The 17,126-nt window shown below is 38.8% G+C and overlaps 1 protein-coding gene across 1 annotated transcript in view; it reads left to right on the top strand.

Annotated features, from left to right (window-relative positions):
- The first annotated feature begins 10,627 nt into the window (after nt 1-10,627).
- Nucleotides 10,628-17,126, top strand: part of CDC42SE2 (CDC42 small effector 2) — a 26,619-nt gene continuing 20,120 nt past the window's right edge. The window contains exon 1 of the mRNA XM_010182323.1: nt 10,628-10,681. Coding sequence (XP_010180625.1) covers nt 10,628-10,681 — 54 coding nt within the window. The remainder of the gene's footprint in view (nt 10,682-17,126) is intronic.

The following is a 17,126-nucleotide window of genomic DNA, read 5'->3' as shown; positions in this document are numbered from 1 at the left end:
GCTTGGAGAAGAGAAGGCTGAGGAGAGACCTCATTGCAGTCTACAACTTCCTCTAGGGGGACAGCGAAGCAAGAGGTGCTGATCTCTCTCTGTTGGAAATGGAATGAATCTGCATCAGGTTGGACATTATGAAAAGGCTCTTCACTGAGAGGATGGTCGGTCACTGGAACAGACTCCTGAGGAAAGTGGTCATGGCACAAAGGAGTGTTTGGACAACACTCATGGTCATATGGCTTAGTTTTAGGTAGTCCTGAAAGGAGCAGAGTGTTAAACTTAATGATCCTTATGGGTCCCTTGCAACTCAAGATGCTCTATGATTCTGTGATACTTTCAGGCCTAGTGTAAAATTTAATTTACCTTGTTACAGATGTCAGATGCTGGGTCAGGGGTCTCTCAACCTCAAGAAGTAACCTTGAGAGGTATCCCTGCTGAAGGGGGAGATCACTGCCCTGCAGCCTGCTGACTTACAGTTCCAGCTTAAGTTTGTACTGTTAGCTCCTCATAAGGCATGTCCTGGATTCCTTAGTCTCTATGGAGATACAGCCTGACACAGTTCTCACTGTTTGCTGATTCCAAAATCTGTCACAAAATGAGTATCAGTAAGACTTTTCAAGATTTTGTTTGCAGTTACATTTTTCATACTCTTGCCTTTGTGGAGGTAAACATTTTATCGGTGTTTTATAGAAGATGTGTAAGTGCTCTCTGTGGTCAATTATTTATTCCAAAGAGTAAATACTCAAGTTCAGCTGATTATTAGGGATTGTTTGCAGTGACTCTCAACTTAGTTGGGAGAGAATGAAAGAAGAATAATTCCTCTTAATTAATGCATAGTATCTGAATCAAGCTGCAGTCTGAAGGTGGTCCCAAAATAAGATATTGAATTATGGAATTTCTTCTGTGAAACAGTCTTGGTGTTATTGCTCCTAACGAGCTGTTACTATGTGTGCATGTGTAATGGCTCAATGTGAACAATTGTAGAGATGAAAAAAAGATCTGATGGATTTTTCTCAATTATTCTCCCCTCCCTAAACCTTATTCTGTTTTGAAAAATGGAAAGCTGCTTTCAGCAAAAAAAGGTGCTGATGACCTTCAAAATGCCTTTTCATACTTGCTGCAACTCTAACATATGAAACTTTTCTTTACCAGCTGACCCCAGAAACTTCTTCAGTTTGTAGTTGTTCTCTTTAACAACTATCTGAAGTTCAAAAAGGTAAAAGCATGTTAGCTTACTGGTTATTTTTATAGTTGCGGTATGTAATGGCCTTATCCATAGGAACTAAATACTTTGTTTGCTGCAGTTACTGAATTATAGGTTGTGTGTGTGGCTTCATACGGACACGTGCATGCACACAGTCACGGTATTCGGTAGGCTTTCTTGTGTGTAGAAGTGGATAGGAGGGGCTTTCTGTGTAGTGGAAGTCTCAAATTGCTCTATGCATGCTTCTTAGTTGTATTTCAATTCATTGTTTTCTTTGCAGTTGTTTAAGGATTATAGAATTAGGACACTCTTCTGCATTATGGCGTATTTAAATTATAACATGTGAACCCAACTTCTTTGCTACTACAGTTACATTTCGATTTTCCTTTCCTTTAAGTGACTTAAGAAATGTTCTGAGGCAGAGGAAGATAACGAGAACCATCTCTTGCTGTTTGCTCTAGATAAAGATGAAGCCTGACCCTCCTGTCTAGGTGTCACTTTGTGCTGTGTGTTACATGGTGCTGTGCTAGGAGATCTCTGGCCAGTGATAGGAGCAGAGGAAAACATCAGGCTATTTATCTGATTTTTCTTTTTTCTACATGCATACAGAGCTATGTTAACCACCTTTACATGTTTGCATATTTCTGACTAGAGTATTCTTTTTGAGGCTTGTGTTGTCAGTCAATTGCTGCAACTCCCCATGCTCATCTTTAGATTGGAGTCTTAACAGGCCCAGTTAGCACTTACCACCTCTCTCTGCTTCTAAATCTTTTGTGCTTTCTGGCTCTGCTCTTTGTCCCAGTAACATCCTGCTTCTCCTGCCTAACTTCTGTAGTTTTGCTTTTATTTCTGCTCATTTTTCTGTCTGAAGATGGACTTCCTATGAAATAAACCAAATAATTTAATATACTGCTTTGAAGTGTCTAGTCAGGAAAAACTGTCACCACACCAGAGTTGTCTAACTACACTTGCATATGTGTGGTTGTTGTGAGTGCTAGTTAAATGAGTGCCCACTAAAGGTGGTAGAAGTTGAATCCAGCAGATGTGATGTGTATTAAGGTGCAGAGTGGGCATTAAGGAGAATTAATGGGAGCACCGAAAGTACAGTATATTGCACAGTACAGTAGACTGTACTGCTATGTGGGAACTGGTACCCCTGAGAAGATGGGCTGCATGAACTAATAGGTCTCTGCTTATAACTTCTGTAAGTTCATACTTCAAACTCCTAAATTTCACTTCTAGTATATTGGAAAATGTGATTTGTCTTAACTTTTAAATTTCTTTAAGCAGTCTCCCATGGGCATATATGCAAGTGCACACACAAAGTTCCATTCATCTAAAGCAGCGAGGAATAGAAAGATGACAAAACTGCTAGAGAGTAACAATAATGAAATGGTAGAGCCTTAAACTCTAGTATGCTGTTGAACAGTTTGCAGATCTGTTGCAGGTGAAAAGTATCCTGTTCTGTCTCTTGCTGTTTTGTTGCTTGCAGGCTACGGAACTGAAAGATAAAGCAGAATCTTGCTGCTTGAGCTGATGTGCTCTTCCCATTTGAAACTTCTCATCGCCAGGTGCCAAGGAAGGCTTGAACAGATGTGATTCATCCGGCTTTTCAAACAGGCAAATGTGCACCCTAGCTGGTGTTAGTGGGTGGCTGAGTAAACTTAACTTACCCAGCCCCACAAAACATGATGCAGCTTCGCCTACTGTAACTGGTCTCATAATTGTTTTGTACTTGAGTGGGAGGTGAGGAAGTGACAGCAATAATGTACTGAAGTGCATTAAAATGTCTTCAGATACAATGGCAGACTTCTGGTGCAAGGCAGTCTATCTTACTATTGCAAGTTAAAATCTGCAAATGCAGTGTGCCATGCTGATTTTTTTGATATGAAACACTTACTGTACCAGTGAGAATTTGCCTCTGTGAAATCCTGACAGTTTAAATGTGCTTTGCTCCCCTTGTTCCCACTTATTCCTTTCCTCGGTCCTAAATCTTCCTTGGAAACTGCTGTGGTGTATTAGTTTTCTGTAGAAAAAGGAATATTTACAAATGCTGTGAATAATGCTATTTACTTACTGTCAAAAAACAGGTAGGAATCCCTTGAATATCTTGTATGGTCTGTCATGTAGTTTGCCATGGGTATCTTTTCCCCATATACTAGTCCATTCCTTTTAATGCTGCGCTGTTGTTAAAAAGACTGACTCTCTGGACACTGATGTTAAGCATTTTCTGCCATTACTTTAGAAGTAATAACAGGTGGCTCTTCAGGGAGGTTTTGAGGTTTTGTGTGGTTTGGTTTTGGTTTTTTCTTTTCATTCTTTTTGGAAATGGTACCCTGTTCAGAGTACTAGTTTGACTCATTTATTTTTTCTCTCTGACTGGTATAACCTGTTAGAATTAAGAAGGACATCAGCTGAGAAAAGTGTTCTCTTCTGTTACTTTCAGAAGGGCTTGCCATGTAAAAGAATAATGTTATTGATCAGTTAGAACTTTGACTAAGATGGATTGTTTGTTTATTTAATGAGAATCTGTAGGCAATATGAAATCAGATTTGCTAAACCACAGGAGTGGATTTACAAAGGCTTCTCACTTGTTCTTAACAGATGGTTTTTGTAGGTAGGGCAACATATATATTATGCCCAGACTATGTCTTAAGTAGGACAAAACACATTTATTTTGTCTTTGTTTTGTCTTCCTGTTATTTAGTAAATAAATTTGGACCATTAGTTTTCTGTTAGTCTTCCTATATTTTCATAGCAGAGAACTATTAGATGTTCTGTGCTGTGGTCTTCAGAAAAATAGGTTCCCATCTGCCTGTATGTGAGGGAAATAATGTAAGCTATGTATCAGCTGTTTCAGAAAGCTGTATTAAACCCATGTATATTGAAAACAATTATATATTGAAGACACAGGAAGCTTTGAAGTGTCAATGCTGGGGAAAAGGTTACTGCACTGCTCAGTTGCTGACACAGCTGTTAAACTTGGTTTGGTCCTGAAAAACTGTATTTTCATGTTTAAAAGTGGACATGTAGCATTTTAATGGGACCATTGAAATACTGTCTGTTTCATTTGTTGGCTTTGTGCACAAAGTAGTAAGGAGCTTTCAAGGGGAGACCATTACATAGCTGAAATAATTAAATTTCACAGAATGGCTAGAGTAAATCTTAGACAACTGCAGGTGGGGGGTGCAAAAAAAGAAACAACAAAAAAAGAAAAAAATACATTTGTCAGATAAAACAAATGTTTGAGCTTCATGCTCTCAGGATGTTTTAAAGATGTTTAAAGACTCTCTGCTTTAAGCTCCCATCTGAGACTTGCAAACACCATGATTACTGTCACGCTGTGCAAGGTGTTCTTTCCTTGACAGAATGGTGTGCTTTCCTGCTGTCACCTGCTTTATGGCTCCTCTCACGCTGTCAGTGACCTAATATGAAAAGCCTAGTATTTCTCCTTATGGACTTGCTGTGGTTCCTTTCTTGTATCTTTTGCTGCTTTCCTATGTAGTATCTCAGGTGGGTGCATGTGTTGTGGGGAAACTTGTGGTGGCTTCCTACAAAGTGAAAACACAAACAAAAGCTAGAGGTGTTTTGATTCCAGTGAAAGAGGAGATTCTTCCTAAAGCTAGACTACATCCTAGTAACACCAAGTAAAATTAATTTTAAAAAAAACTTTCTTCTTTAAGCTGTAAGAGTGCCTTCCTTCTATTCCACCATTTTCAGTATTTTTTGAAACTTGATTTAGAACAAAGCACTCCCATAATATATAGTCGACCATGACTATTAATTTGTGTTGAGCTTGATTTGAAGTACAACCTATTCCTAAGTTCCTTAAGGAAGTACACTAATAAAAACCACTTCAATATAAATGGAGGTAAAAGAAGAGAACTGACTCCAAATGACCACTAATCTCAAAATAAAACCCTGTAATAAAATCTCATAAATAGCTTTAGTCATAATGTTCAAAACTGCATGCAAAAAAATAACTTTTTTTACAGAGTTAGAACCTATGTGTTCAAGGTTTCAAAATGTACAAGAAAGTCTTAATCAAACTTTGAATAAGCTACTGTGGAGTGAGGGGAGCAGAATAGATTTGGAAAAGTTATGAGGAAGTGAAAAAGGGATTTCATTCTGTGTCAATGTTGAATGTTGTCCTTTGTCTGCAAGAGTTACTGGCAGCTCATGTTTCTCAGGCTCTGAAAGTGCTAAAGATAATTGGTGCAATAAAAGCAGTGCCAAAGTCCCCAGAACTGCCTGCTCAGCTAGGGAGGACAAGTGCTTCTGCAAGTGCACTGCTGTGGCGAGATAAAATTTCTGATACAAAATTCATGCATGAAGGGAGCTTTCTCAACAGGTAGCGTTTGTTTGAAACCTCTGTTGCTCCTTGTACAGATAGTTTTATTTCTAAAAACTGGTTTGAAAATCAGACTGGCAAGGAAGTAAACACTTCTCACCTCCTTTGCGAGCTGGAGAGCATCTTCCAATTGCTACAGCTATGGGTGCATGGAAGTGTGCACCAGCCACAACCTCTCCATTGGTTTGGACATACCTTAATCCCCTGCCCACCTGTTTTCTTGCTGCCATTTGACTATATAATCTACTAAGCAGGAAGAGGAAATAGTGTGACTACAGTAGAGATTTAAAGTGAAAAATATGAAAGAAGTCTTAAAAATACACTCTGAAATGGTAATTTTCTACTTACAGCTTGCAGGATTGAAATAAATAATAGCTGTTCAGAGCCTTAAGGAAAAAAAAAAGGGTGTTGTTTGTGGAGTGATAGTTCCATATTAAGAATAACCGTAAATTTCTTATCAAGTACTTGAGACTAAAAAAATTAGTAGTAGTCTTGGTCATAACCTTGTACCTACGTATGCATGTCGTGCATCATGTCATGTCATGATGTACTGTGACATGGCATACTTAGTCATGACTTTGTGCATGCTTCACTTATTTTTTTTACCTTTTTTTTTCCCCTCCTCCTTAAATAGTAGTCTGACCTTTGGAGCAATTCTAGTTAAATTCAGATGTTAACACCTGCAGTCAAATTCTTTCTCTTCCTGTGGTTTTATTTGCTTCAAGTAATTGTCAGTGCGTTTTAACCATACTTCCTGTTTGAAGCCATCAGCCAACAGAATGCAGTCAAAGGATACAGAGAGTTCACCCTTAAAAGGAACTTTATGGATGCTTTTAAAAACTGCGGAGTGTTCTTAACCTATATAATTAATAAGTAACTTTATTCTAGCTGACTCTCCACAGCACACAGCATACTCCTGTTTGGATCAACTAAGGTAAATGCTCTCTAACCTGCTTTTTGCCAGCAAATGTGAAGAGCTTGGAGAGGAGATTGATTTCTTTTTTTTTACCCCTCCTTCTTTCCTACTCTGTTTATTTCCTACAGAAAAGCTAATACTGCTTTAATAAGAAAAAAATTGCTGATACTGTAAGAGAATGTGCTTTACCCCCACTATCTATTAATGCAGTGTTTGCACTCACTGTCTTTATAACTGCTATTTAACAATAAGCAGTAGTTTTGGGTTTTGCATTCAATAAGCTACTGTGGAATAAAGTTTGGAGTAATGAAAATTAACTTTCTGGTTTTCACTTTACATTTTAAACAATGTATCCTGTTTAATATCTTCATTTCTTCTTACTACTTAAAATTTCGATAAATGGGTTGAAATTAAAATAATACATCAGGTATAAAAGCCTTGAAATGTCACAGAGTTGTTCGGCATGATAGTCCGGTGTGTTCTTGCAATGTGAATTGCATACTCTAACATAGCTTTCTCACAGCTGAGAAAGTTTAAATGGGAAAAAGCAAATAGGTGTTTCACCATTCATTGCTCTGATTAACTTTCTGGTTAAGACAGAATCAGCACCTTGGCTTTTCGACATGACCTGTATGGTGTTCTGCCACTCTGAACACCATGAAACTGTGTAAAGAGCAAAACAAAGAGATGGAGCCGCTGTCCTAAGCAGTGTTCTTCAGCCTCTGCTGTCCTTCATCTGGCCAGATGGCACAGACCAATGCAGCAACACTTGCAATCAGAGCCACGTTAAAAGCTTGGTCCTGCACCAAAGCAGAGAACTGGCTGTGAAGTGTTGCACGTGTTTTGGAATCTCATTAATTGCAGCTCTCCTTGGGTGGAGTCTGGCCTTTGCAGGAACACTTTCTCCCAAGATTGCAATTGGGCTGATACTAGGTAATTACCTGACTGGTAGCTGTAGATCAGTATGGTCCTCCTTTCTCTCTTTCTTTATAACGAATAATGTGGAAGAGAACAACAGAATTTTCCTGTTTCAACTTGTTCTTTCAGCAAGTGCCTAGCAGTGTCAGAGAAATCCTGACCTCTTGCTTTTGCCATGGCAGTGCTAATACGGCTTGTTGCCTTCAGTTTAATTGCTTTTTCTTTCCATTTTGGTGCAGCAGATTTAGACCTGATCTTTTATATTAACTTGACCACTGTAAAAATAGTTTATTTAGCAGAGTGGGGGTGTGTAAAATTCTACTGCTCTTAACAAATACTGCCAAGTTTTTGTTTGCCTTTTAAGAGGTGCAGTTACTGTCAGTTTTCTGCAGACTTACAGATATGCCCTCCCATCACTATGATTTTTTTTATTTTTTTTTAATTAAAAGACAACAGATGGTAAAACTGCTTGGTACTGATTGTAGAATCATGAAATTAAATTTATTTCATTTAGAACCATGAAATTTGCAGCTCTTCAGGAACTGCAAATCAGAATGCTGGGTCACTTGCACAGCATGAGAAGCACACTGCAATGTATCTGTTTCTAGCTCCTGCAAGTTACAATATATTAGACTTCAAAATTCTCTGCCTTTGAGTACTTGCTTTCTCAGTTCCTCATAATCTGAGCAGCTAGCACTGGGGGAGCATTGCTGTAGAACCACCAAGATTGAAGAGAGACAAGCTGTACAGTTACTCAACTAAAATTATCGGTTGTTACATGCTTAACAGTAAACTACGTTTTAGTTCAATTTTTGCTACAGATTGAGTCAGGTTTAGAAAAGAATTGTGTAGCATGCAAATTCTGAGACTGAAGAGAACAGTATTCTCTTATCAAGCTTTTCTACATCAAGTCCAGCTTTTGCTATTTAAAGTTGATCAAACTTTCAGGAACTAAGACTGAGAAAATTATGAGTGAGAACTCATAAGAGTGAAAACTCTTATGAAGAAGTGAGAACTTCCTTAGGGACTTAAGTTATTTTTATTCTTGGGTTTCATACTATTGGGTGATAATTCCCAGGTTTTATTGCAACTTCTTGACACATACATGTGATTTAGATGATCATCTTTTTCTGTAGTGAAAATACGTCGTGTTGGCACTGTACTGAGATCATTTTTGAAGTGTCTGAAAAAAGAAGGGTTGTGTAGAAGGATTTTTTTGTTTTTCATTTAGGTTTTTTCTTACCCTCAAGGTGTTCTGTTTAATACCATTGCTTTGCTTTATACTGTGTTAGTTATAGGAAAAGCTAGCAAAGCCTTTCCCCGCCCCCTTCCTTTTCTGATCTTTAGGCAAGAAATGCCAGAAACGGGCATATAAACTTAATTTAAACACTACCAGTAGCTTTTTGAAAGCTAAGAGAGACAGGTACTTTTGCTGGGGTTTTGCTGGTTAGATGGTGTTGCTGCAGCATGCATTTATTTCTCGAAGAGCCTCTGTTTATCTCTTAAAAGATAAGAAGTGGAAAAGCTTTCCAGAAGCTTTGGACTTAGTACAGGAAAGTTGCTACTGCGTTTCTGCATGTGTACATTGTCTTGGGAAGCACCTGGCCAGCAGTGGCTGCGCAGCACAGCAGCATGGCACATATGTAGTACACCAGGGACTGCATTTCTGACATGGAGGGAACTGATGAAGGCAGGAGCTAACAGAGAATGTGTGTTTATGTTTATGTATCTCACGGAGTCTCCAAGCCACCTTGATACTGTGAGGAATTGCATACAAATAATGGTGCATAGTTATGCACACATTCCTGTGAATAAAAACATGCAGTCTTATATAGAATTATTGAGGAGTATGCATGTAAAAACTTCTGAATACTCATTATCTCACTTTCTCTGCAAGTGAAGTTTATGGTAGATGGCAAGATAAACAACCAGAGTGAAATCTCAGAGGAATTTTTATTGCACCCTTACTGAAAGAAACGGGGTTGGAGATTAACCAGTAAACATTATTTTAGCAAGGGAATAGTTGGAATCTGGAGCCTCAGTTGCTCCGCATGAGGCATTTTAGAGGCTTAAGGAATCAGTTTCAAACCCTACAAGTAACGTCATATTTTGAAGCCAATTGCAGGTGAAGCAGGAGGGTAGAGAGAATGAAAGAAAAATACCTTGAGTTGACTAAGACAGGCTCTTCTCTCTGATGTCAAATGATAGGACAAGGGACAATGGGAGCAAGTTGGAGCGTAGGCGGTTCAACCTGAACATGAGGAAAAACTTTTTCACTGTGAGGGTGACAGAGCACTGGACCAGGCTGCCCAGAGAGGTTGTGGAGTCTCCTTCTCTGGAGACATTCAAAACCTGCCTGAATGCGTTCCTGTGCAACCCAGTCTAGGTGATCCTGCTCTGGCAGGGGCGTTGGAGTGGATGATCTTTCAAGGTCCCTTCCAACTCCTAATATTCTGTGATTCTGTGTGAAGTCCAGACATTTTGCAAATTTTCCATATACCGAAATTCATTTATTTGTTTTCTCAATATTTCCACAGCCATTTAGAATAGGGTTGGGGTTAAATACTATTTAAGTCTCATGCTGTGAATGGGCTGGGTAAATTTTCCATTGAGAAATATGAAGTATTGATAAGCACAATTGCCTAAGAAGTTTAAGGTAGCCTATGGGCAATTTTGACTTTCTAAAATGACATTTGAAAGCTAGAAACAGATCAAACAGAGATGGCTGCCAAAAGTTTGGACACCAGTTCTTGGTATGACTTCATCTAATCAAAGCTGGAATGTAAGCCTCATATTGATTTCTGGTATATGCCATTGTTGGTAGACTCTGTAGAAATAAGCATGTGACTTTTTTGCAGTGTCTCTTCAGCCTGTGGTTCAAGATACTACCAATGAATCACTGGCATGGGTGGCTGTCTGGGAGCACGAAATTCTGCATGTTCTTTCTTTTTGACATAATGTACTTCTGTTTTCAGGTTCACATAACGCTAGAGACCAAAGAAGCATACGTATCATTTCTGTGGTGCTGGGACCAGCGTTCTTAAAGAAGACTCTAAAATAATTTTTTGCCTTCAAGTTGTTTGTCCTGAGACTGTCTTGTTTTTGGAGAAGAGCTCAACAGAGAAAGGATTTTCACATTGGAACCATTATAAATAAACCTGTTTAAAGGACTTGCTACCTGGAGAAAGATTTACAGAGGCTGAGTCCTGCATTTCATCTGTGTTCCCACTTCAGACTGTAAACAATGAGTGAGTTTTGGTTGTGTTTCAACTGCTGTATTGCAGAACAGCCTCAGCCTGTAAGTATGAATATTGGCACAGTCTTGTTTCTGTAGGATTAATTACATTGTTCACATTTTCTTGGTTTTTACTGTTTTTTAAATTAGTGCTCATTGGCCAAGCTTAGTGAGAATTAAGGAACTAACATCCTGGTTTAGTGGGGACAAAGAAGTGTCTGTTCTAGACTGTTATCACACAGATATCTTCCTGTCCTTAAGATCAAATTTATCCAAAGTGTTTTTGGAAAGAGCCTTTATTTGTTTGAATTGTAGAGGATGGGAAAGGAAGGGAAAGGTGAGGAGGACCTAAGTGACAGTGACCAAGAAAATCCCAGGATGAATAGAGCAAACTCACTTTCATGTGCACAGATAATATTTGGCTTTAGGGAAGCCAAAGGATTAAAAAATGTCAGGCATTGTCATTGCACAAAGCCTGAATGGCAGACTGATCCTTGTGTGGTAATGCAAATATTAAAATGTGACCATTAACTTTTCTAACAAATCAATCAAAGAGAGTTGTGAGAGGTGAACTCTCGACCACCAACATGGGAAGCTGGATTTCTCTCCTGTTGCCTGAATACTGTGCAGTCCTTTAAAATGCTAGTTGCATCCATATCTAGCTAAAGTTATTTGCCTAATCTTTGGAACATATATTTCAATGAAAAATAAGGTATGACTGTTAAAAATCTTTCAGGTAAAAAGTGGCGTATTCTGTTTAACAGGAATCCTGAGGTTCAGTGCTTATAAAGTCTTGACTCAAGCTTTATGATCCAGTTAAGTTATTGTCCAAGAAATACACAGTATTTTAATACAGCATGTACTGCTCTGTGTTTCATGACTCATGGAAAAGGTGGAGAATGTACTTCAAAAGTGGAGAAAAGGGAAACAACCCATTTCTGTATGTTTCTGCAGATGTATCTGCTGGTATGCATTTGCTTGGGAAATTAAAACCATCCTTATGTTTAAGATACAAATAGCATGTTGCTGAGCACTGACCTAGTTCCTGAAATCTGCCTTTCAAATGTTGTGGGAGCCTTGCTTATTATGAAGTGCCAAAATTCTTCAGAACACATCTCAGAAAAGAGAATTGTGGGCCCTCTTTGGCATGCTTGACCATAGGTGCTTAGTTGTCCTTTTCCCGCAGATAGGCAGCTTATTTTGCTGTGTTAGGCTGTATGGCCCTTGTTCTGCTGTGCACTACTGCAGTAAGTGGAGTGTTTAATCATGTATATATATATTTGTATATATATACAGGAATATTTTTCCTCTGACATGTAGCAAAGCATGTACTATCAGTGTGAGCAAACTGATAAACCAGACAAGCGGTAAGAAAGAAGTTTCACCCTGCCTCTGCAGATCTTGTGTGATTGCATGTCTAAAAGACGTACATGCTGAAACACATGCTGATTTTTAACCAAAAAATACTGGTCCCTACTGCCTTGCTGTGCACAAACTTGGACTGTTTGTCTGTCCCTTACAGTGCATTCTATCTGTCAGTTTAGCCCAGTTTCTCAGGAGAAATGCCTCATCTGCCCAATTTAATCTTTTTCATGTGCCTTCTGTCATTTTACTTCCTGCATCTCAGCTTCTCTATGGCCTGACATTCCCAGCCACTCGTTTATGTTCAGCATGTTCCTTCTGTGGAAGGACTAATGTGGTCTTGTAGCAACACTAACAACCACCAGCCTCAGAATAAAGACCTTGAAAGCAGGAAGTTCCTTGATTTGCTACTTATGCTTAAAATGTTCCTTTTGTTTTCAAACTTACATTCTCTGAAACACATTTGGGTTTTTTCCTTATTCTTTTTATCAGGTGCTGATACCTGGGACACCTTTAATGTCATGGATAGTGACATAAATTTTAAGCCTTCTCACTGGTGGAAAAAAACCCTGGCACTTAAGTAGTTGCATGTTCCTATGATACAGCTTCCATTGAGCTAAGGGGTCGTCCTCCTCTCTTGAAATACAGGATGCAGGAACAGTCTCTGTTGCTTTCTTCTGGTAAAGTTGTAGCCTATTATATTAGGAATCTTCAGTATGGCATCTCTATTATGAAAAATGTGTACATAAATGAAAATGAAAAAATGAAAAAAGTGTACATACACTAAGTCCTTTCAGTCAGTTTTAGAGAAAATTATTATCCAAACTGTACACAAAGCTGTTTTCTAGACTATTGCCAGTATGTTGTCTGCCTTTTCATGCTGGTGCTTTCCAGTGTATTTTCATGGTTTTGAACCATGTCTTTTTAGATAACATTTGCAAACTTTATGGCAACAAGAACACATTACTTACCTAATTTTACTGCTATTACTTCCCTAAGAGCATGCCTCCCCCCCACTTTCTAGCAGAACAGTAACAATGTTGCAGTTATATATTAGTGGCCTTTAAGAGGTTCTTTAACTGAAATACAGTGTTCAAGTATTACCATAAACTTTTATTGAAATGTATCACGGCACAGCTTTTTGTCTTTTGTCAGTGCTAAATGGATGCACTGTTGCTGTGAAGTAAAACATGGGCATCATGGAAAGCAGTGTTCTTGTCTCTCCTAATATTACTTTGGTTGCTAACTATTTCACTTGGTGTTTCCAAAACTGCAGTGCTCATAATAAGATCATAGAAGAGGCTTGTCTGAACGTGAGTCTCTGTGCTTCTCTGAAGTAGGGGTGATAAATGAAGAAATTGAGTATGCAAAGAAACAAAACTAAATGGTGATACAGTTGAAGAAAACATGTTCTTGGTGGCTACGTCTTTCTTCTTAATAGTCTGAGGTCTACCATAATAGAATGCAAATAAAAACCAAGGGAAGGTGTCTTTGTATCAACTTCTAGTTTTCTCTTGACAGTTTTGGATTGATATTATTACCACAGTGAAGACCTGAGACAACTAGTCACTTTCACATCTGTTTTCATGATACCAAGGAGGTGATATTAATCTCTTAATACCTATGTTCAGGTTTTGTTGGTTGTTTAAATAGCCTGAATTCAATCTCTTATGATCTGACCCAAACCTTTTTTTTCTTTTGAGTAGCATTTTCTGTGGTTGCAGCAGGTTTCTTACACCTCCCACTGTTACCATGTATAGGTTCTGTACGTTGATCTTGCATTTCCCAGCAATGAGTCTCTCCTCCCATGCTTCCTGTGTGCTGTAGTCCCATCCGCTGCTGCTTTTCAGTAAACTCTGCCAAGTCCCCAGATGCATTGCTTAGTAACAGAAGTTTAAAAAGCCTTTTATCTTGCAGGCTTTGAGAGAACATGTCCATGGTTTCCATCTTAGGCTGAGCTTGTCGCCTACACTAGGAATCTGTTCTTTTCCTCCACTTTTTTTTTTGTGTGTGTTCTGTCCATTTTTAACTTGCAAAGTTAATTTTTGGTCTGAGAAGAACTTCAGTCATGATCTAGTGCATTCCCACCTGGTTTGGACTGCCACTCAGTACAGCTGAGCTCTTCAGTTTCCTTTGACCTTGCAGTAAAATTACTGCTATGAACAGAAACTGTGCTCTCCCCCTTCTTGCTCCAAGCTTCCTTCTCTAGTTAATTAGTTTCTGTTTTGTTGCTTGTATGTTCTTTAGAGGATTTCCATTTTGTATTTAGTCCAAGGGCTATGATGTTTTTTCTTCATGCCATTGCATAAATGTTTAAGGTCGTTTAGAAAGCAAAGTTTCCTTTGTGTCTTTTTTGATGTATGAAATAGGACTGACAGATCTGTATTTAGAGTGGGAAGGCCCATCTTAAAATACAAGAAGAAAGGCCCTGCACCTACTGTTGTGTTTATTAGCTGAACTGAGTGCTACAGATGACAGAAATGACCTTGACTCTAGTTACTTAAGGAAATTAACTACTGATGGATATTGTCAGCTCTAGCTCATGGATAAAGGTAAGGATACATCTACCACTGCAACTCTTAAAAACTTTAACACAGTAAAGATAACAAAGCATTCAGTAAGCATAAAAATGCAGAATAAATCACCCTCAGTAGGCATACAAAGTAAATCAGGCGCTACTGAAGAAGTACTGGTCCAGGCTCACCATTCAGTAATGGCAGTGCTGTGCAAGAAATGACTAAAACCCAGGCTCTCTTGTTCATTAAAATTTGATCACCCTACCACATTCAGCAAGCCTATGACAGACTCAAATGTAAAAGGTGACGAGGGTGGACTGCAGTTGTCACATTGATTGATACACTGCACTGCTTGTTCAGATGTTTCAAATTCCTGCTTTTTCCTACTCGGTGCTATTGTAGAAGTAGCCCAAGGGAACACATCATCAAAGGAGGCAGGTTTAAATAAGCAGTAAAATGCTTGGCATTTATTTCTCAGATCTAATCTTTGTGCGCTGCTTTTAGCCTGATAGAGCTACTCTAGATTTTTCTTTTACCTTTAAATTAGCCCCTGCAGGTCTTAAAATATCTGTTGTGATGTTCAAGTATTAAAATATTTAGAAAGAAAGCAAAAAGGGCAGTATTTTGTGTTTATATATAAATAACCAAATGAAAATTTACTGAATATTTCTGTGATCCTCTATTATGGCTGTGAAATTAGTAGGAGCTTCTAGTCAGCTGTATTGATGCTATTTATTTAATATAATAGTTGATGGGATGTAAAACAGCTTTTTGGGGTGATGGAAATGAGAATTATGCCAGCTTGGCAGTTCAGCTGTTTTTCCCCTCTTCTGCTTTTCATGTTAGGCCATGAAAGGGAGATGGGCAAACACATATGTTTAGGGGCATTTATACGTGCCAACAGCTAGAGGCAGAGGTAGCTTGGACATAGCCTGGGAGATGTGCACTTTTTCTGACTCTGTATGGGGTTAGGCTTTGTGTCAGTGAATAGAGGAGTCAGTCGCTGCCCTGAAGCTGTGCTCAACCTTGTCTGGTTTTGATATGAGAAAGAGTATTAAGAGTAGAAGCTTTCTCTGCTGCTATCTTACTGTATTTTTATTGTACCTTTTCTGTATGGATCTGAGATAGTCCATTGGAGATAATTCTTTAGTACAATATGCAACAAAATATGCATTTTTAAATGGCTATTTTAAAGATCTCTGCCTGCACTTATATTTTTAATTCCTAACATTACCATTTCAAAATGGTGAAAGCGTTCCTATTTCTGACTGTTCCTCAAACCTTTGGTTCTGGAGTTCCTATTATGACTCTTACTTATGCATGAGACATGCATGATACTAGACTTCCTGTTGAGTTATATTATAGCTATTCACGTGTTCTCAGAGATCTTGAAATTATAAAGTACTCATTAAGCCATAGACTTTAATACATAATAATTTGCAATTATTTTCTCACTTCCACCTTCAGAGTGGGTTAGCTGATCACTCTAAAATGTAGTCTTCTGTAATTCTGTGTTAATACAGAGATTGGGCAGAAAAACTGAAGCTGTGAACTACACTCCAGTGCAGATTCAGGGAAGTAATGCTTTTCTGAGCCTATGGGTTTTGATTTTGTTTTTCATATAATTTTAGAGGGATTTTAGCTACTTGGGTGTACCCTGAAGAGAACTGTAGTTTACTGTAGCTGAGGGAAGGTACCATCCTCATTGTGTTTTCTCCCTCAAATAAATTTTTGGCATGGTGTGATTTGTGACATGTCATGTGCTGAGAGTGACCTGACATCAAAAGGGAGGGGCTTGCATGGAATTTTTTAAAGTAACTTTAAGCTACATTATCTCTCTTCTTGCAATTATAAATTCAGCTCATTCAGTTTCAGAAAATTGTGTGGGTTTATAATATGCTGTCTTCCATGGGCACAGGGTCTTCATAATTGTTTTTTCTCTCTTGCTTGTAGTATGACTGTTTTTTCAGTGTGAGCTTAACTACCTTTTGTGTTCTGCTTAATGGTTAAAGACTACCTAGTTCATAGTTTGTATGTTTCAGTACTGGGATGCTCTCAAACCATAATATTTTAATTTTGCCTTATCTTTGGCAGGTCTGCATTACCGTTTAGGTGTTTCTAACCCGCACAAGTTGTTTTCAGGTCGGTATGTGTCTGCCTTCTCTCCGGAGATTGAGAAATAATTTGGGACCAAATTGTGATTAGTATTCTAAGTTTGTCCAGACCCACATTTCTTCGCTGGCATAGCATGGCACTTCACTGCTCCAGCATGGAGATATTGGCCAGCTGGAGCTCTCTACCTCTGGAGCAGAGGTGCAGAGCTCATCTCATCATGGTGCATGGCAGTTCAGCTGGTTTCCCCCTCTTCTGCTTTTCACCTTGGAGCTGTGGAGATGGGCAAGCACGTTGCTTACCAGAGGCTGCCTTCCCTTTTGTATTACATCTGTCTCTCTGGGGGTGATGACTCATTTGAGGGGTTGGCACTGCTATCCTTGTACAGCTGGAAGATGTCAGGCAGGCTGCCTGGGAAGCAGTGTGGCAGCCCATCAGTGGCTTCAGAGTTCTGACCTTAAATGAGTTGGGACATACAGGATGGTGTGATGGGTAGAGAAAAATGAGTCAGATTCAAA

This window comes from Mesitornis unicolor, unplaced genomic scaffold (assembly GCF_000695765.1).
Source record: "Mesitornis unicolor isolate BGI_N332 unplaced genomic scaffold, ASM69576v1 scaffold10904, whole genome shotgun sequence".
NCBI lineage: Eukaryota > Metazoa > Chordata > Aves > Mesitornithiformes > Mesitornithidae > Mesitornis > Mesitornis unicolor.
The sequence above is the reverse complement of the archived record's forward strand: the minus strand, read 5'-3'. Positions and strand labels throughout refer to the sequence as shown.